We start from the raw sequence: 21,020 nt of genomic DNA on the forward strand, positions 1-21,020 counted from the left end.
TTAAATTATCTCAATAATAGCTCTGGTATTCCACCCAGTGGCAGTGGGGAACTCCTTTGGCCCCCGAGTCCTGGCCACTCCTCCATTTCCTGACCTCACTCCGGATGGGCAGATGGAAAAGACAGGAGGCTGAGAGACACTAGCGCGAGAGCGCAGCGTAGGCACGCAGGTGGGAGAGCTTCGTCCTGAAAACAGGCGCGTGAACACGGAGCAGCTTCAGTGTTAAACTTCTAAACTGTAAAGCAGCTGCATCAGTTCCGCTAAGCAGGTCTTCTTCAGTCTTCCAGCGAACAGGTGCTCAGAGGCTGCGGTGCGTCTTTACGCGCAGACAGAGGAGAGCGAGGCGAGTATGGGCAGAAGAGCACGCGAGGACTTTCACGGTGCGTGCTAACTGAAACGCGCGCGTGCTTCCAGACTCAGAAGGATGCTCACGTGCATTTATTAAACAAGCATCAGCAGCTGTGTCAGGTTGCTGGGTGCGATCAGACTGTGTTTGACTGCCCAAAGCTCCACAATGCACGCGTTAGTCTGGCTACAGCAGGTTCTCCACGCGCGCTCCGCAAGGCGCGTGCAGGGCTGAGGACGGAGCGCAGGCGGGATGGAGCAGGACTGGCTCAGCTGATTTCAGCCTCGGACAGCTGAAGCAGCACACGGGATGGAGCGCGCGGGGAAGAGCCCGCTGAGGGTGAGGAGCGCTCTGCTCTTCATCATCCTCTGGAAGTGCGGTACGGTTACTCACTCTCTGCTCTTCACGCTGTTTGTTTCCTGCTCACTTTGCCTTAAATATGAACAGTTTAGTTAGTAACAGTGTTACTTATAAGCCTCTATGCATTCTGCTGTTGGTATTTTAGTTGTTATCTTCAGGTTAAATGCACAGACAGAAGAGTATGATATGTGCCAAAACTGCTAATACTTATTTAACGTATTCCCAATGTCATATTCTTTATGACCCTTATTCATATTCATAGCCTATTAATACTGTACGTCCTTTATTCATATATTTGATGTGGTTATGTTCAAAAGATAGGGAGTATATATGCTATAATATTGGCATATATTATCGAAATATATTAAAAATGTGAAAATGAAATGTAACATTTCTGGTCAGACTACTTGGTTTAGGCTACTTTCTTACAGATTACAGTCAGTTTTTGGGTCCTGGCTTTACTATTTGACTGAAACTCATACAGACAGACTATAGTGAGATCCACAGGTCTTTAAAGGGCCCATGTCAACACTTTCTTGTATTCTTATATACTAAAATATTGTCACTGTTGGAGCAAAATGTCATATCTCCAGAATGATAATGTTACAGTAGGAGGAAAATACATTCTTAACTTATAACGGGTCTTAATGTGAAAAGATTTTTTCCAAGTTATTTCACTATTTCTATTGGTATGATCATTTTAATGCAGTACAAGTAACTGGAGTTTTACAGTCATGCAAAAAAAGTAAAAAATGACAAAAGTGGACAATGCACAAGGTTTTTGTGCAACAGTGACAATATGTAAATGATCCATGTTCTGATTGGCTTCATTCCAAAAGTCATCTGGGCTGAAACACCCCTTATAACCTTGGGAACAGACAAATTAAACTGCTGTAAACTGAAAAGCAAATGTGTAAATATATCAAAAATGATATTACAAGAGCAATGAATGCATGTTTTTTGCACTTTAGTTTCTTTAGTTCAAACTTGTATATTGTTTATGTTTACAACACCAAGTTTTTTGTCAGTGAAGGGAAATTGGTTTTCCAAGATATAGGACCTTTACAACTTCACATACTTTACTACTTTCTGCCTCTACTACTTTACATTCCAGCAGACGTTAGCCACAGAATGAGGATTGACAATATGGGACAGGGCATGGGACAGTGTATTTAATGATCATTATGAGGTCATAAGGTACACTGTTTTAGGTGGTCGTATAGGATGGTGTACTTGATGATCATTAGGCATTCATAAGTTACGATGTATTAGGTAGTGATATGTGACAATGTAATTGATGGTCATTAGGTATTCATATGATAAAATGTATTAGGTGGTAATAAGGGACAGTGTATTTTATGGTCATAAGGTATTCATAAGGGGCAGTGTATTAGGTGGTCAAAAGAGACAGTGTATTAGGTGATCATGTGGGACAGTATATGTAGCAGTCATTACGTAGTCACAAGGGACAGTGTATTTGATGGTCATTATGTGGTCACAGGGGACAGAGTATTAGTTGGTCATAAAGGACAGTGTATTAGGTGGTCAAAAGGAACAGTATATGAAGTAGTCATTACGTAGTCACAAGGGACAGTGTATTTGATGGTCATTATGTCATCATAGGGGACAGTGTATTGGTTGGTCATAAGGGACAGTGTATTTAATGGTCATTATGTGGTCATAGGGGACAGAATATTAGTTGGTCATAAAGGACAGAGTTAGGGGTGCGGGAAAAAAATCGATTCTTAGATGCATCGCGATGCGGACGCGAACGATTCTGAATCGATTCACAAACGCCAAAAATCGATTTTCTAAATATTTAATTTATAACGTAATGTTGACGGAACGCAAAGGGCGGAACTTGGAAGTGGGTAAGTGCAGCGCCCGGACAGTCTGTGGCGGCACATAACAAAAACACAACTGGATGAGCGAGAAATCCGACCGGCTCCCTCTGCGTTAAAGCCAGGTCAGGTCAGGAGTCACAACCCAAATGATAAGAAGAGCCATTTTGTCCTTTCAACAAAGTCAAACCACCTTGGGAGCCACAACATTTATGTCCAGTATGTCTCAGTATGTGTTAATGTCCTAGTATAGACTAAACAATATAAATGAAAATGCAGCTTTAGCTATAGCCGCTTTCCTCCCCTTTCCCTCAAGGAACTTTTCCTCAAAACTAGAGCAGTTTCTCGTAAAAAGTCTCTCAGCGTTCGACTGTTTTCCGACGCTTAAGTCGCTTCTTATTCTCCAGCTTCATGTTCGAATTTTCCCGTTCCACCTTAAATTCTGCCTGAGGCGCCGAATGTAAATGCGGCACCATTTAAGGTGGAACGGGAAAATTCGAAAGAGAAGCGACTCCAGCTTCGCAACTGTTTAGTGTTCGACAGTCTATAGTTGCAGATTTAACTTGCCAGGAATCAACTGCAGTGCTTATAAATGCGAATAACGCTTCGTTGCTATGTGACCTGCAGTTCTTAGTCGTTGCGAAACAGGGCTTTCCCGCTACGTTGCACACGTCCCGTCTCAGGGATATTTTAGTGACACAGCGATCGCCCCCCCTCCCTGTCTCTACAACGAGACCAAAACCGAAGTTATAAAATCACTAAAGAAAACGGGTAGAATACCTGTAACTTGTGCTGCGTGGACGTCCACGGCCACAGGATCTTATTTCACCGTAACTGCGCATTTTATCGCAGATGAGTGGCAGCAGCGTCTCATGTGCTCCAAACAATAGCAGTGAATGAGAGTCTTCTACTTCAATTGCCACATCACTTCCATTTGATTTATTAATAAAAGATATTGGACGTAAATTCATTATGAATCATTACAAATACTCTGCTTTAAAACTACCAAGTCCTCAGACAGTAGGAAAATAGAAATCCCGTATAGAAAAAAGGATGCATCGAGATGCATCGATAATCGTTTCATAATCGCATCGCAGCTCTCTGAATCGTAATCGAATCGTGAGGTGCCTAAAGATTCCCACCCCTAGACAGAGTATTAGCTGGTCATAAAGGACAGTGTATTAGGTGGCCAAAAGGGATAATGTATTAGGTGGTCATATGGGACAGTGTATTTGATGGTCAATATGTGGTCATAAGGGACAGTGTATTAGGTGGTCATAAGGGATAGTGTATTTGATGGTCATTAAGTGGTCATAAGGGACAGTGTATTAGGTGGTCATAAGGGATAGTGTATTTGATGGTCATTATGCAGTCATAAGGGACAATGTATTAGGTAGTCATATGGGACAGTGTATTTGATGGTCAATATGTGGTCATAAGGACCAGTGTATTTGATGGTCATTATGTGGTCATAAGGGACAATGTATTAGGTAGTCATATGGGACAGTGTATTTGATGGTCAATATGTGATCATAAGGACCAGTGTATTTGATGGTCATTGTGTGGTCATAAGGGACAATGTATTAGGTAGTCATATGGGACAGTGTATCTGATGGTCAATCTGTGGTCATAAGGGACATTGTATTTGATGGTCATTAGGTGTTTATAAAGTACAGTGTATTAGGTGGTTATATAGGACAATGTATTTGATGGTCACAAGGTTTTTATAAGGTACAATGTATTAGGTGGTCATATAGGACAGTGTATTTGATGGTCATTAGGTATTCATAAGGCACAGTGTATTAGGCAGGCAAATTGGACAGTGTATTTAACGAACCTTATGTGGTCATAAAGGACAATATATTAGATGGTCATATGGGACAGTATATTAAATAATCATGACAGTGTGTTGAGTGTCCACAAGGGACAGCGTTTATGGTGGTCATTACAGACAGTGTGTCAGGCTGTCAAATGGCACAGTATGTTGCAGTAAAATGAAACAGAAATGGGACAGTATGTTGTATAGTAAAATAGGGCAGACATTGGACAGGGTGCTATGGTAAAATGGGACAGAAATGGGACAACTTGTTATATAGGTGTCATGGGACTCACATATCCCTGTAACAATGAACTTTTCCCAATGAACTAAAATGGCTTTTGGAATTGAATGAACCTATTTACATCACTTCTTTCACTCCTTTAGAATGAATGGACTAATAAGCAGCTAAAATTGGAATAAACATGAATTGATTAAAGTGTCCTCATTATTTAATGGCTCATGGTACCTCACCCTAAAGGAGACCGACTATGGGTATTTCAACAATGCCCTACTTTGGCTGAAATAACTTGTTCATTTGGTGTCTGCTGGAGAGCTTTTACTGAGCTGTGAAAGAGACAAAAGTATTCAGGGTACTGTCATGTCTCGGGTGTTGTGGATGTGGGGCTTTGATGTAGCCCATGGGAAGGCTCTGTGAGTCCCTATACATGACCTGCAGGTTTCTTTCTGGTCTGGAAAACATGCAGAACTAAAGCATGGTTCACACACTTAATTAGGACCTCACGCTCTTTAGCGCTCTGCATACAAATGACATGTGGGAAGAAAAGCACACTTACTATCAGCAGGGTTGTTAGTTTTAATATTATTTAAATATTTGCTGTATTTTGTATTGTTTTACATAAACATCCAGCATGAACTGCCAGTCCTCTTTGTCACAGAACTTTGGACAGTCACTCATCTTGGGATCACCTGTATGTTCACAAAAATCCCTTAGGGCCACAACTCTAGGCTTTCCTGATACTTCCCGCAGTGCAGTAAGACTGACTTCATTAATGACATACTGCTCTTAAGCCAGAGATTGATTTAGTGTGCAGTAATAGAGATGTCATCGAGTAGCTGGTCAGTCCCCAGGGAGCGCAGTGCCAGAGCCAGTAAATCACTACACTCCTCCAGAGTCCCTCCTGCCATGCCAGGACCCAGGTGGTCAGGTTTCTCGTCCTGCAGGCAGCCGTGGTCCACAGGGCTCAGAGCTGATGTCTGAATTTGGCCAGCATGCTGGTAGACAGCTTCCTTCTAAGTTAAGGAGGTCAGCCCTAAAGGCAGGGCAGATGTTGCAGGTGCACAGGTAGCCTACATAAGAATCACAAAGCATGGAACCCCCTTTAAAGATGAAGGCACTAACTCATAGAAGTTTAGAGTTATCATTGACTTTCTTTGCTATACATTTAATTAACATTACATAATTATTTTAAATATGTAATTACCTAATTACAGAGGTATTGGCACTACATTTATAGTTGTTTTGTTATACATTTAGTTTACATTAATTAAATGTTGATAAGTAATTACAAAGCTATATCAATACATTCTTTGTTCTATAATTAATAGTGATGCACTGATAAGGAAATTGTGGGCCATTGCTGAAACCGAAATTATTGTACATATCTGCCGATGTCGATATCTGCAGATACAGTTGTATGCAAAAGTTTGGGTGCCCCTGGACATTTTGTTGATTTGAAGTGAACACATCCTCTACAGAGAACACACCTCTGCACACTTTAATGTCCAATTACTGTTAATTGCTGAATAGTACATTTTAGACTTTATGTTGTATCTTTTTTTCCCAACATGTTAAACTCAGCTACTAAATAGAAACTGTGTTCTAAAAATTGTAGAAAAATGCTCTATTTAAGTGTGTTCACTGTAGAGGATGTGTTAACTTATCTTCACTTAAAAAAATAACAAAACTTGTATTTTGACTGGGCTCTTTCAACTTTTGCATACAATGGTCACAAAGGAAAAAACTGAGATTAAATACTCTTTGATTACAGTTACAGAGAAATACAATGTTTGTTTTTTGCAGGGTTACAGATGCAAATGAATAAAATGCAGACATTTTGGTGACACTTTATTTTGAGTGGTTCCTTTTAGATGAAGCAAACACTCAACTGACTCTCAGTAACGTCAAAAACATATGAGGGTTAGGATTAGGTTTTGGGTTGAGGTTAAGGTTAGGATTAGGATTAGGGGCAGGGTTAGGGTTAGGTTTTGGGTAAGGTTGGGTTAGGGTTTTGTTTGTTCAAAGTGACATATTAAGAATACATCTACTTAATGTAAGTAATGTATCAACAGGACATGTACATAATATTTACTTCAATGTACCCAGATGTTTCATTACTGCTACTTCACTGATATGTTGTTGATGTGTTACTGATAATCTGTTAAGAGTTTATTAATCATCTACAAAGGACCACTCCAAATAAAGTGTTACCGACATTTTTTGCAGACAACATTGCCTAAACATTCTGCTCTTCTAAAGTAAATGAAATACAATTAAATATCAGTTTTAAATGTCTCTGAAATGTAAACTTTTGTCTGATGCTTATGTGATTCTTTAGGCAAAATCTGCTGATACTAATATTATTCTGATATCACTGTGCATCACCACTAATTGATTACATCAACATTTGATTTACGATTTTTATTGATACATTTGAATCTGCACTGTACACTTTTTTGCTCTTCATTTTAATGTCAAACAGTGACAAAAAGATGTCAAAAATGCAAAGGATATCTTTATTATCACAAAACAAGACTATACGCGCAACAACAACTTTTCATCAAATTCCAATCAGAGTAAAATATGATGTCCTTTACTTACCAATAGAAGTGTGGTATTGATGAAAAGCTTAAACTCTGCACTTTTGACACAGTTTTTTTGCTTGTTTCAAGGAGTTATGATAAAAAGTAAAACAAAATGTAGTAAGAGTCATTTCAAGGCAACTTTTGTAAACAGATAGCTGACTAGCTTAAGGCAATGACATGTGTAATTGGGAATGATTAGAGTAATGCTCAGATGTAGAGGTTCTCTGGAATTTTACATGTTGCCTATATTTATAACATGCAAATAATACAGATATGGAGCATGTCCTGAACATCTCAATGAACTTTTGCTCCCATATATTAAATTAAATTAAGCTATTCCACTCAAGCTTAGAGACAGAATACCCATTCCATGGGGTGAAATATCACCCTGCTGATACTGGGCTCAATCCTTCATATAAAACCAGTGGAATCATGTCACATACTTTATCATGCCTGAACATTACGGGCATTGCTTGCAGAGAAAATGAGTATCCCTTATCATTTAATTGAAGGATGAGGTGAGTGTGACATGTGCATGTGACATTAATCTGTTAAGCTGAAGCTGACTTCATGTTGCTCTGTGTGATTCCAAAGGCTCCACACTGCTGATCTAACCACCTGTGTCTGCGATATCAGCAATGCATGTCTGTGCGAAATGTTCATATAGCAAGTACATAAAGCATGTAATTCAGACTTTAAATTCTTATTCCAGATAAAAGGAAGGTTTTTAGGGTTTGTGGAGCCTCTTATAACCTTATGAAATCTTGTATCACCATTTTAGCTGCTGTTTTCACACAAATTTAAAATGCCAGCTGCCCTTTACATTATTAAACATTCACAAATGTTTGCATTATGCAAATATTTACGTTGTATGAGCACAGATAGACTTAAAGAAATAGTCTAAAATTACAAACTCAATTCTAAAAAAGTTGGGACAGTAAAAAAAAAGTAAATGGAAACAGCAGTGGTTTACAAATCTGTTAACTTTCACCTGTTTACCTGTGGAAAGTTCCAAAATAGATGTTTTGGTCAACTCCCTAGTCTTGCATTGCCTCTGTCCCAACGTTTTTGGAATGTGTTCCAGGCATCACGTTTGGAATTAGTGCATGTTTACAAAATTCAATAAAATCAAAGTTGATGAGGTAAAATATTAAATATCTCTTATTTTGTGCTGTTTTTAGTAAAATGCATGTAAAACACAATTTATGTTTATTTGCAGAATTTAACTTAAAACATAAAACGTCATATTAAACACACTATAACTGGCAAAAACAAAGGTACTAAACTGTCACTGGGGTGGTTCCCCCTATGTCACTGGGGTGGTTCCCTCAAGGATAGGTCTTTAATACCTTTAGTTAGGGAACATAATTATACTATATTTCTTTGCAATTATATCTTTAATGTTGAATTGATTAATCTTGCCTTGATGCCAGAATTTTTTTTTATTTGTTTTAAAACATTAGATTTTGAAAAAGTACAAATACATACCTTTCCCCTGAAAACACAGTGTATTTAAGATACTCTATTGAACCTTAAGACAATTGTTGTTCCTACGTTTATGTTGTTTGTACCTTGATGAGCAAAAATGTACCTGTACAATACCCTTTTTCTGACAGTGCACATTTAATATTTAATTGTTTTCCCAATATGTTAAATTCAGCAAATAATCACTAACAGTGCATTAAAATGTGCTTCCTGTAGAGAATGTGTTAACTGATGAATTTGAATAGGGGTGCACAAACTTTTGCATATGACTGCATATGTCTCTTCAATCTTTCTTGCATTGACAGTGTCCTGTTATGAGAAGACTCATTCACATGCAGAGGACGAACTCTTCAAAAAGCTTTTTGTTGGCTACAACAAGTGGTCCCGGCCTGTGCCAAATACCTCGGACGTCGTCATCGTTAAATTCGGCTTGTCCATTGCCCAGCTCATCGATGTGGTAACTATCACAGCATTTAAATTGTTTTCTCACTAACAACAGCAGCTAAGAAGAGAATAGCAAAATCAGACTAGAAGAAAGACTAGTGTCTTGAAAGAAGTAGCATTACTGAGTCAGAGGTATCAAGTCAGACACCGTGGGAGTTTGTTGAAGCACATCATGTGCCTTTGCATATTAATTTCACAAGCTTGAAAAGAAAGTCTGACTTGATGTTTAGGTCTCAAATGCAAAATCAACATTCTACTGATGAAGGTATGATGACAATAGCAGATAATTCACTAACATCCTCAGACAGTCCTTTGCCAAGTTTTGTTCTCTTTGAATTCTCTTTCAATGTCCTCGCCATCATCAGATCATCCACTCAGGGGTCTGAAGCGCACCCAACGTTATAAAATGTTCTTCCACAAGTTGCACACAATAACACTTTTCCACTAGAAAGATCCCCAATATTTACATAGTGCAGTTTTAAGATAGAACTGGACCAAACACTTGGTAAAATCAGCTACTTATTATGATACAGTTAATGTAGTTACTGTACTTTGATTGATGTTTACAGGATCTTAATTGGTCCAAGTCTTTTTAACAATAAATACAGTTATTCAGTGTTTTAAAAGTGCTGACAATATCCATGATATTCTCAGGAAAGCATATTGTAACATATTTTATAACACAAACCATAATATATTCTCATATTCTCCAGCCTTATGGGTGACTTGACTAAGAACTCTTGCTTAATACCGGTTGGTTCCCAACTCATCCATTCTGCAAATATCAAAACATGCACAGACACAAAACATGAAGAGCTGTGAAGGGTAATGCCTACTACATTCAAAAGATGCCCCTCATTATAAAGCGTGCCATGTTTTATATTTGATACTGAATATCTTATTGTCACTGGCAGTATGGCAGGAAGGTAAGTTATGCATTACTTTCGATGTCATCAACAAACAGGCTGTACACTAGTGTGTGTGACACAGTGAGGAACTCAGGATGAAGAATGTTTGATTTTGTTGTTCTGATGGCCCCGTGCCTGCCTAAGATGCTCTTGGAACGTAACTATGAATGTGTTCAGACAAATATTTTCCACTGCATATTACATGCTGATCCTCTCGTATGTCATGCTGAGTCAGGCTGCTCCAGTGTGCAGAAGTCACCTGACTAACAGTCAAATACTCCCTCTGTAGCTAGGTTTCTCAATGTCCTCACTGATACTGACTTCACACCCTGGCTTTAGAATTAATTGTTATAACTTTTTGCTATAGTGATTGATTAGTCATTGTCATTGATGTTTTCCAAATGACATACTTCAGAATTTTCCTATATCATTTGCATTGATGTGCCACAATGCAGAGGACTGTGTCACATTGATGATCAGGGCTGTACTGTACAGTGCAATATTGTTTAACTTAGGTTAAAATGCTTAAGGGACAAATTTAAATATGTATGTAAAAAAATTAAAGTAAAAGTAAAAACTGCAACTGTCAAAAATGTAAGTGATAAATTGTGAACTTATGGTTTTGTCTTTTTTCACTAAAACATTTCCACAAACAGATTTTATGCAGCTCAGTTAAGGTAAAAATGAAAATATAAGGCCAAAATTCACTCAAGATGTTTTATGCAAGTGCCCTCTGAAGTTTATAGTAGTTGTAGTGCATTAGGTAATACAAACAATAAAGAATAAATCTAGATGTGTGTAAACAAACAGCCTCTCCATGTGCAAATACCAAAAAGGTGTTCAGTTACATTTGAAGCCAAAAAAAATATTAAAGTTTGCCTGCTAAAAACTCCTCCTAAATGCTTCTCTGCATTCAATACTTCATACAAAGCATTTTTGCTTAACCTGTTACTGTAATATTAGACAATATTCTGCAACACTGTTACTACTACACTCAGAAACAATGATGTTCCAGTCTGTGAAATTGTAGTATGTTCACATATTATACTCTTTGGAACCTATGAATGACACTGATGTGTTAATTTAATCTGAATTACACCTTGTTAATACACTAAAAATCTACCATCATTTTTTTTATTCAAAAGCGTCAAAAAAATGTAATCCTTGAGATGTAAACAGAGTTCTTCAAAGTGGTTGCATGTGAAATGGTCCATAATAGAGAAACCTACAGACTCTGATTTCTTTATAGTGGTGGTGATGGGATCCAGGGGTCACCAAGTCTGCAACACAAATATAGCCATTTTATTTATTGCCAAAACTGCCAGTGAGCCTACATGTGTCTTCTGAGTTTTACATGTAATGTTGATGATGGCAAAATAGTCATACATCTGATAAAATAAGTTTTCATTGGGGACTATTTTGCCTTGCAACACCCTTCATGTACCCTTTCAACATGAATGGGTTAAAATAGTGGATTAAATACATTTTAAGCCAAAACCTGATCACAAAACTGTCATAAAACAATGTCACAGACATCAGACAGCATGTATCTAACAGCTTCATATAATAACTTTCTATGAGGGAGCTTTCAGAGACATTAAACTCTTCAGACGTCTGGTTCCTATCACCACCTCTGTGAATAATTATCATACAGGACGTTTCTCTAGAACAGAGCCTTTCACACCAAACCACACCGAGTGACATTGTTTACATCTCAGCCATTTTATTTTATAGAATTTTAAAAATATCGGTGGGTATCCCCTTTAAGCTGTGACGTGTATCTCCTGATGAATTTCTACTCAGCAGTCTTTGATCTTATCTTCTTCAGCTGCAGTAAGCCGAATACCTTGTGGTTCTGAAAATGTACTCTCACTTAGCCTCCTTTCACATTCAATTAGAAAGGATAAAGCGAAGGGCAAGGAAAGTTCAGATCTTCTTTGAAGTGTCCCAATCCTTCAGTGACACACTGGAAATGTTAATTTTATAAAGACAGTAACATCTACTTCCCCTGAAACCACATTAACAGGCCTTTAACCTGATAACCCTGATGAATCAGATGTTCCTTGAAGATGGTCCATCAAGGATATTACACTTAAGATGGTGCTGAAGATGCGCTTTAAGTAGCTCCAACCCTCTGCTAACCAAAAGCATTTTCTTGGAGCAGGACCAGAATTCTGGCTAATACTGTCCTGCTCTCTCCTTTCCTCTCTGTCTACTTTCTGTCCTCTGTAGGATGAGAAGAACCAGATGATGACAACCAATGTCTGGCTGAAACAGGCGAGTCAAGTATTTTGACTTCTAATTTGTTTAGAAGATGAAATTCGTAAATAATGCCATCACTGCTTTTCAGTTTGTTTTGTGTTGTAGAATAAATGTTGAGCGTGAAATTAGTATTAGCATTAGTTAGGGTTTAGTATGAGAATCTAAGGTATATGAGGTTTATGGTGTAGATAAAGCCATGTGTTGAAGGGGAACATAAGGCATGTACATTTTTTTTAGCCAAAAATATTATTATTAATAATAATATTATACTGGTTCTGAAGGGGGTGGCACGGCGGCGCAGTGGGTAGTGCTGTCGCCTCACAGCAAGAAGGGCCTGGGTTCGATTCCTGGCCGGGTGACCAGGGTCATTTCTGTGTCGAGTTTGCATGTTCTCCCCGTGTCTGCGTGGGTTTCCTCCCACAGTCCAAAGACATGCAGTCAGGCCAATTGGACATGCTAGATTGCCCCTAGGTGTGCGTGTGTGTGAATGTGTATGTCTGTCTGTCTGCCCTGCGATGGACTGGCGACCTGTCCAGGGTGTATCCTGCCTTCCGCCCAATGACAGCTGGGATAGGCTCCAGCACCCCACTGCGACCCAGAAGGATAAGTGGTTTAGATGATGGATGGATGGATGGTTCTGAAGGCGAGGCTAATCATGGCTGTGTTCTATGTAGGCTAGGAAGTACTGAGGGAGTCTAATGCAGAGTCTAAGGGGGAAACAGGACGTAGCTTAGCTTTGAGCAAATTGTTTGTCAAAATTCTTTTATGTATGACGTGGCTGTGGCCAACTACAGCTAATTAATAAAGCACAATGTCTTGCACATAAGCAGTGTCCTCTTTAATAGCAGTGAACGGAAGAATAGCCGAGCTGTTGATTTATATGATTATGTTTAAAATGATGTTTTAACTATTGTAAAATGTTCTCTGTCTGCAGGTGCTTTTCCAGACACTTTTAAAACTTCATATACCAAACCTTAAGTACCTGTTTATGTTCAAATACATAATCTTAGATCTGCAGATTCTGGCCTTCTGCAAACACCTTCCATAAAATACAGAAAACGTGGAGAAGCCTCTTTCAGTTATTATGATTCTGACCTGTGGAACTCGATTCCACCTTTTATTAGACAGTTAAGCTCACTTTTAAGAAAGATTTAAAAAAAAACATATCTCTTAAATGTAGTGTTTAATGAAAACTCTACATCTCTTGGTATTTATCTTTTAATTTAATCTGTGTCCTTTTCTTATATGATTTTAAATTAAACTCATAATTTCTTTTAGTACTGTTAAGCTTTATCACCTGTCTGTAAAGCACTTTGAGCTGCCACAGGCATGAAAAGTGCTATATACATGTTTATTATTATTGTTATTGTTCTTGTTATTGTTATTGTTATTGTTGTTGTTGTTGTACAGTAAGGACCTATAGTTGTGTACAATTAAGCCAAAAGTAGTGTGAGTGTAAATGGTACAACTTACCCCATAGACAGGTGTAACAGCTGAGGGGCTAATTGTAAATTTTGCTGGAAAAATATGGTAGATTGACATGAACACTGTTAAGTGAACATAATTCAGTGTTTTGTTTTTTGACTGAGGCACACTGCAGGGCAGCCAATCAGGGCAGAGGTCATTTACATGTATCAGTCTGAAAAGCACAGTAAAAAATCACCCTCTTAATTCTGAGGTATAAACAGAGGCTTAAAAATGGTCATGTAAAAATGAGTGATGACTATTTCTACTAAATAAGTCACACCAACATTATAACTGAACCTCAAGGAAAAAAAGATAAAATATAAGCAAAATGTGGAACGTGCATCAGATGATGTTGCTACAGAATTACAGTACAAGAAAGTGTCCACCACATTTACTTGAATCTACATAAAAATCTGTTCCATTTTACCTTGTGTTAGGTTGTGCCCTGCATTCCCCTATATGCATACAGATAGGCTTACCCTGTGGAAAATGATGACTACACAGTTTATGACAATGAGAGAATGATATGCAGTGACTCAAACATTCATCTTCTTCAATAAGATCAAAGCAGTAATGCTCGATCTCAGGATGAGGATGAAAGTAATAACCTCTTGGATCTTCTCATCCAGGAATGGAATGACTACAAACTGAGGTGGAAGCCTTCTGATTATGACAATGTGACATCCATCAGGGTGCCATCAGAGCTCATTTGGGTTCCAGACATTGTGCTGTACAACAAGTGAGTAATATTAAACTAACCACAAACAGAAAACTTCACGACATAAAAATATTTTCATCTAGCCATTTATTTGTAAGAAAATCAGGGCTGAGGTGATGGATGATGACTGCAAATGCTGTGTAGGGCATGCAAAATGCTGAATCGGCCCACTTGAGCATTCCAGAGGTGAGATGAGGTTATCTGCTATGTTATCACTGCTGTAATACAACACCACATTTATTACTCTCTCTCAGACACAAAGTCTTTCCCAACACATCAAAAGACCACCACCTGCTGTTCTTCAGTGGTATTACAGCTTCAGTGGCAGTGTAGCGTCGCTTGAACTTGTGTACCCCTTTTGTCACTGGAGGACCCGTCTTTGGGAGAAAAAAAATCCGAAATGCATTAATTATATCTGTGAGTGCACCAGATGGATGATTAATCCTTTATGATTTGCCCTGTAGCTGCCACTTATGTGCTTGTTGTAATTGCAGTTCTGCCTAATTATTGTCATTAACTAGCTCAAAATTATATTATTGGAGGTGAAGTTTTTTGCTATGATGTGCTGAATTAAACAAAGTCATTATGCCACATGCAAGTCTGTATATCTACATTAAGACAAGCACAGAGCTTCATCATTTCTTCAGCAGAATTATTAGTCATGTCTAATTCTGAGACAAAAGCATTAGTAGGGACCATCAACAATACGTGACATTAAGATGTCTAATTTATGAATAAGAAATGGTGAAGTGCAATTGCTTGTGGTTCAAAACAGGGTCATAAAACAGCACACAAACTGCAAGGAATGTATTAGAAGTTGTGATTGTGTTTATGTATTTAATCTTAGGCATATCTCATTTGCTCTTCAATATTAACCCTTAGAGATGCAGAATTATTTTTGCTACACATTCATGGAATTATAAAACTGCAAACTTCAGAGACCACTCTTCATTTATTTGACTTGCAGTCAAAACAGCCATTGAAGCTTTCATTCTTTTCAGGAGACTTGTTTTCAGTTTGCCAAAGAAATATGCAGGAATATTTTTCCACACCTCCAAACTTCTTCCACACCGCCTCCTTTCTTTTCTCAGTATTGGCTTTTTGGCAGTTACACATTTATTCAGACCAATAATGTGTCTTCTGACAGTGAAAAGGTGGACTATACATAATTATGATTTACATAAAAAATACATTTACATTCAGTTTACACTCATAGGGATCCACAAGTTGGAGTCTGCAATTCCAACTTTTTTGATGTTAAATATTACAAAATAAAAAAAAGTTTTTTACTTTAAAACATCTCTGCTTCTAAACACTTTAATTATCGATAGAAATATTAGAATCTGCCTGCTTGACAAAATATCTCAGCTTGTTTCAGTGAGCTATATGTTTAATATATTACAACATGCATGTTTTGCCCAATGATAACTGTGATTTCTAAAGCTTAAAATGGGAAGTCATATTTGGCTGTGTTCCCTTTTCAGTGCTGATGGGGAGTTTGCTGTGACTCACATGACCAAAGCCCATCTCTTCTACACTGGCAAAGTGCGCTGGGTCCCCCCAGCCATCTACAAGAGCTCCTGCAGCATCGATGTCACATTCTTCCCCTTCGACCAGCAGAACTGCAAGATGAAGTTCGGCTCATGGACATACGACAAGGCCAAGATCGACCTGGAGCGCCTGGAAACTACGGTGGACCTAAAGGACTACTGGGAGAGTGGCGAGTGGGCCATCATCAATGCTGTAGGCACCTACAACACCAAGAAGTATGATTGCTGCCATGAGATCTACCCAGACATCACCTACTTCTTCATCATCCGCCGCCTTCCTCTCTTCTACACCATCAACCTCATCATCCCCTGCCTGCTGATCTCCTGCCTGACCGTGCTGGTCTTCTACCTGCCCTCAGACTGTGGCGAGAAGATCACTCTTTGCATCTCTGTGCTTCTCTCACTGACTGTCTTCCTCCTGCTCATCACAGAGATCATCCCGTCCACCTCATTGGTCATCCCGCTCATTGGCGAGTACTTGCTCTTCACTATGATCTTTGTCACGCTCTCCATCATCATCACCGTCTTTGTGCTGAACGTCCATCACCGCTCACCTGGCACCCATGAGATGCCACGCTGGGTACACGCCGTCTTCCTGGAGCTCATCCCCCGCTGGCTCTTCATGCGCAGGCCAGCGCCTGACAGCCGCCGTAGGCAGAGGCTGCTGCTCCTGCAGCAAGGTCAGAGGTCACGGGCTCCTGGAGCATCCTGCCTGAGCACTTCAGCCAGCTGGTTCAGGGAGGAGTCGAGGACCTGCTGCTATGAAGATCTGGAACTGGGTACACTTTCCTCTGCTTTTTCACTCACCTTTCGCCCTCCTTCACCCCGGCCGCCAGGCTCCACGCCGCCACCACTGCAGAAGCACGGAGCTCTGCCCAGACAGGAGGGGGGCGTGACATGTCTGCCAAACTCCAGGCATCCAGGAGCTAGACTAAACCACAGCAAGCGGCCCACTGAAGACAACCAGAGGTCCCCTCTGTCTCCCAGCATCATGCAGGCACTTGAGGGGGTTCACTACATAGCAGACCATTTGAGAGCAGAAGATGCCGACTTCAGTGTAAGTGTTTTGCTGAATGGGTGCTGATGTGCGATAGCAGTCAAAAGCTTGAACACACTTGACTGAATGAATGTTTTAAAGATATTTTGATGATTGAGTTTGAGAAATTGCTAGAAAAAAATCTAATTTATACAACTTTCCACTTACTGCAGATGTAGTCAGCCAAGACATATTTGGTGTCCAAAGTTTGGTTCTTTGGTTTAAATCTGAAGCTACAAGGCTAATGTTGCCAACAAACATTCTTCATGTCCCGCAGACGAGCCTATGGTGATTTAGAACACAGAATCACTTACTGGCAACTATAGTGATGAACAAAACTTCACCATGTATCTGATCGCAGCGGTCAGCATTTGTAGACAACTGGTATGCCAAATTATACCACCCCACGCAAGAGCCATTTCCCTTTTATATGCATGCACGAATTCTATCTTATAATCATTATTTCATTGTTTATATTTCTTAATACCTTTCATTCAAAAACACAAGATTAACAGTTATTATAAAAAGAAACAACAGAAATTGTGAACATAATCTGTGGCATCCATATTCCATAGTATTGCCCGCAGTGTTCAGCTATACGTGGAAGTTTCATTCATTTTTTAGTTCATAGTGAGAGATACTCTTTTGTAAACCACGTTGAGAATTCTGCACAACCAAGGAAGAGCTGGATGTAGTTGGAAGAGCTGGACATAGAGTCTAGTGCCAAAATAAAGAAGCAAAATTTGCATGCCGGACTTGTTTTGGCTGATCAACGACATCTGAGGTAAATTAAAAATTGTGTGAATTAGACTTTTCATCAAGCCACTCCTATAAGTATAAATGCTGGAAAATTGTTTTTAAGACAAAAATAAGATGTACAGATTCTTTACTACAATATACAACCCCATTTCCAAAAAAGTTGGGACGCTGTGTAGAATGTAAATAAAAATAGGATGCAATGATATGCAAATCATAAATGGTCATTTAAACCATATTTTTAAAGGAAAATACTACAAAGACAACAAATGAAATGTTGAAACTGAATTTTATTGCTTTTTGAAAAATATATGCCCATTTTGAATTTGATGCCAACAACATGTTCCAAAAAAGTTGGGACGGGGGCATGTTTACCACTGTGTTTCATCACCTCTTCTTTTAACAGCACTATGTATGTATTTGGGAACTGATGAGACCAACTGCTGTAGTTTTGTAGGCAAATGTTTTCATTGGTGTCAGGTCTGGACTGCAGGCAGGCCAGTTTAGCACCTGGACTCTTTTAATATGGAGTAATGCTGTTGTAATACGTGCAGAATGTGGTTTGACACTGTCTTGCTGAAATAAGCAAGGCCTTCCCTGAAAAAGACGTTGTCTGGATGGCAGCGTATGTTTACAAAACATGTATATATCGTTGCATTAATGTTGCCTTCACAGATGTGCACATCACCCCTGCCATGTGCACTAATGCACCCCTATACCATCATGAATACCGGCTTTTGAACTGTGCACTGATAACAAGCTGAGTCCAGTGTCCATGATTTCCAAAAAGAATGTTAAATGTTGATTCGTTGGACCACAGGACACTTTTCCACTTCCCCTCAGTCCATTTTAAATGAGCTCAGGCCCAGAGAAGGTGGCAGCATTTCTGGATCATGTTTATATGTAGTTTCTTCTTTGCGTTTTAGAATTTTATCTTGCATTTGTGGATGCAGTGACGAACTGTTTTCACAGACAGTGGTTTTCAGAAGTGTTTCTGAGCCCATGCAGTGATTTCCATTGGAGAATCATGTCTTTTTCTAATGCAGTGACACAACTTTACCAGCCTTTTGTTGCCCTGTCCTAACTTTTTTGGTATGTGTTGTTGGCATCAAATTCAAAATGGGCATATGTTTTTCAAAAAACAATATAATTTCTCAGTTTCAACATTAGATTTGTTGTCTTTATACTCTTTTCAATGGAATATAGAGTTTAAATTAATTGCACATCATTGCATTTTGTTTTTATTTACATTTTGCACAGCGTCCCAACATTTTTGGAAATGGGGTAGTACATTTTAAATAAAAAAATGCAAACCAGTCAACAAATGTTCAGCATACACTGAGCTCTTTTGGAAAAGCATCCCAGGTGACACAGAAAGCTTTTTGAAAGAATGTCAATAGTTTGCAGAACTGTTATGAGAGGCCACTGACCACCCCGACCACTCATTTAAAACCGTGCGTGCTTTGTGCCTGTGTTGTCAAATCAACTTGAAATTTAAAGTCAACCTTCTGCAGGGTTTTTTTTTCTCTCAGACTTATGACCATGAAGGGCTGCGGAGTCACTGCTTTTTCAAATTAAGCTCAACTTAAACTTTATTTTGTTGACCTAACTTACAAACAGTACTTGAATGTTAGGATAACTTGACTAAGTTAAGAAAATTTTAAAAAGCTATATGCAGAAGGCTGACTTAAAATCTCAAGCTGAACATACTTTGATTTTTATTATAATAGTTTAGTAGTTTAAAATGTTCATAATTTTAGACTTTCTAACTTTTTGTAGTCTAGCCAGCCACTCAATTTGATCTCCCTGATCTTTTGGAACAGGTTAAAGAGGACTGGAAGTATGTTGCCATGGTGATAGATCGGATCTTCCTGTGGATGTTCATCATTGTGTGCCTACTGGGCACCATCGGCCTGTTCCTCCCCCCCTGGCTGGCTGGCATGATCTAGAGCTTGGCCACTCGCACACTCATAGACACGTAAATGCACTGTGAGAACACATCAGGAACGCTACATGTGGAGGAATCATGGCAAAACAAAGTGCTCCTTCAACAGAAGAAAAAGACCATTGAAGAGTAAGAAATTCCTTGCAGTGAACAGTCGCTGCTGTGCACGAGCCCAGAGAGCAAACTTATCTCTGAATGTACAACCTTGCAGTAAATACTGTTGAATAAAATGTGGCACCTTAAAAAAGAAGTGTGAGTAATGTCTCTTTCTCTCTCAGTGTCTTTCTTTCTGTCTCTCTCTCTCTGGCACTCATGGATCAGTGGATCAGGTTCTGAGGCAGTCAGATTTAGAGGATGTGATGTGTGCTGGCATAACCTCAGGGAGCAGTGAAGTGTAGGCCGGGTAGTTATAATCCTACATTGGCCTGCATCTGAGGATCGATTTCTTTTGTTTTGAACCTCTTGAAATCACAGGCTTATTTTATACTAAGGCTTATTACTCAGTAACTACAGGGACTTAAGTGCAAACTGGTTGAGCTATTCTTAGGTTATAGAAGTTTGTAATAAAACTTTGGGCCCACTGGCAGGAACTAGCCTTTCAAGGGGTTAAATATGATGATTGCACCAAGATGTAGGCAATATTGTACTCATCATTTCTTTGTTTAAGTAGCAGCCATTTAAGTTGCGATCCTATTATACACCTGTTACTACAGCTTCTGTTTTATTCAGCAGACTTGCTTTCAGATTTTTGAAGAAATCTGCAACCACATTTTGCACACCCCCAAAGTTCAGTCTTAGAAGTTGGTTGCATGTTCTGCTTCTTGTGATCCAAGTAATCCCAGTTACATTTTATATTCATAAGTCCAAATAATTCCAAAAACGTTCAGTGACACTGAGTTCTGGACTCTGGGGTGGTCAGTCCATTGTTCTCAGAACACCAGTAGCTTCTTTCTTTAATTTGCAAATTTTCCTATTTCTGTCTATTTTCTTTTCTCAGCAATGGCTTCTTGACAGCTACACATCCTTTCAGACACAAAGCACTAAGTTGTCTGTTCTTTCAGATCTGAAGTAGCTTGATTTGCTCCTCTCTCTCAAAGACAAAAGCTTTAAGTTCTGTTTATCTGATGGTGACAGATTTGGTGGTCAACCAGGTCTTGCATTGTTGTTAGAAGTTCCATTTTCTCTATGTCTTTTAATCATTTTTTAAACTCCAGTTTGAGAACTCCTCCTTTTCACTTATTTCTCTTTCACTTCTACCTT

The 21,020-nt window shown here is 39.0% G+C and overlaps 1 protein-coding gene across 1 annotated transcript; it reads left to right on the forward strand.

Annotated features, from left to right (window-relative positions):
• The first annotated feature begins 655 nt into the window (after nucleotides 1-655).
• On the forward strand, nucleotides 656-20,571 carry chrna2b (cholinergic receptor, nicotinic, alpha 2b (neuronal)). Its single transcript, XM_036581688.1, has 6 exons — nucleotides 656-725; nucleotides 8,980-9,131; nucleotides 12,259-12,303; nucleotides 14,385-14,494; nucleotides 15,958-17,080; nucleotides 19,639-20,571. Exons 1-6 carry the CDS (start codon nucleotides 656-658, stop codon nucleotides 19,762-19,764), a joined length of 1,626 nt encoding a protein of 541 aa, XP_036437581.1. The 3' UTR covers nucleotides 19,765-20,571.
• The last annotated feature ends 449 nt before the right edge of the window (nucleotides 20,572-21,020 follow it).

This window comes from Colossoma macropomum, unplaced genomic scaffold (assembly GCF_904425465.1).
Source record: "Colossoma macropomum unplaced genomic scaffold, Colossoma_macropomum, whole genome shotgun sequence".
Lineage (NCBI taxonomy): Eukaryota > Metazoa > Chordata > Actinopteri > Characiformes > Serrasalmidae > Colossoma > Colossoma macropomum.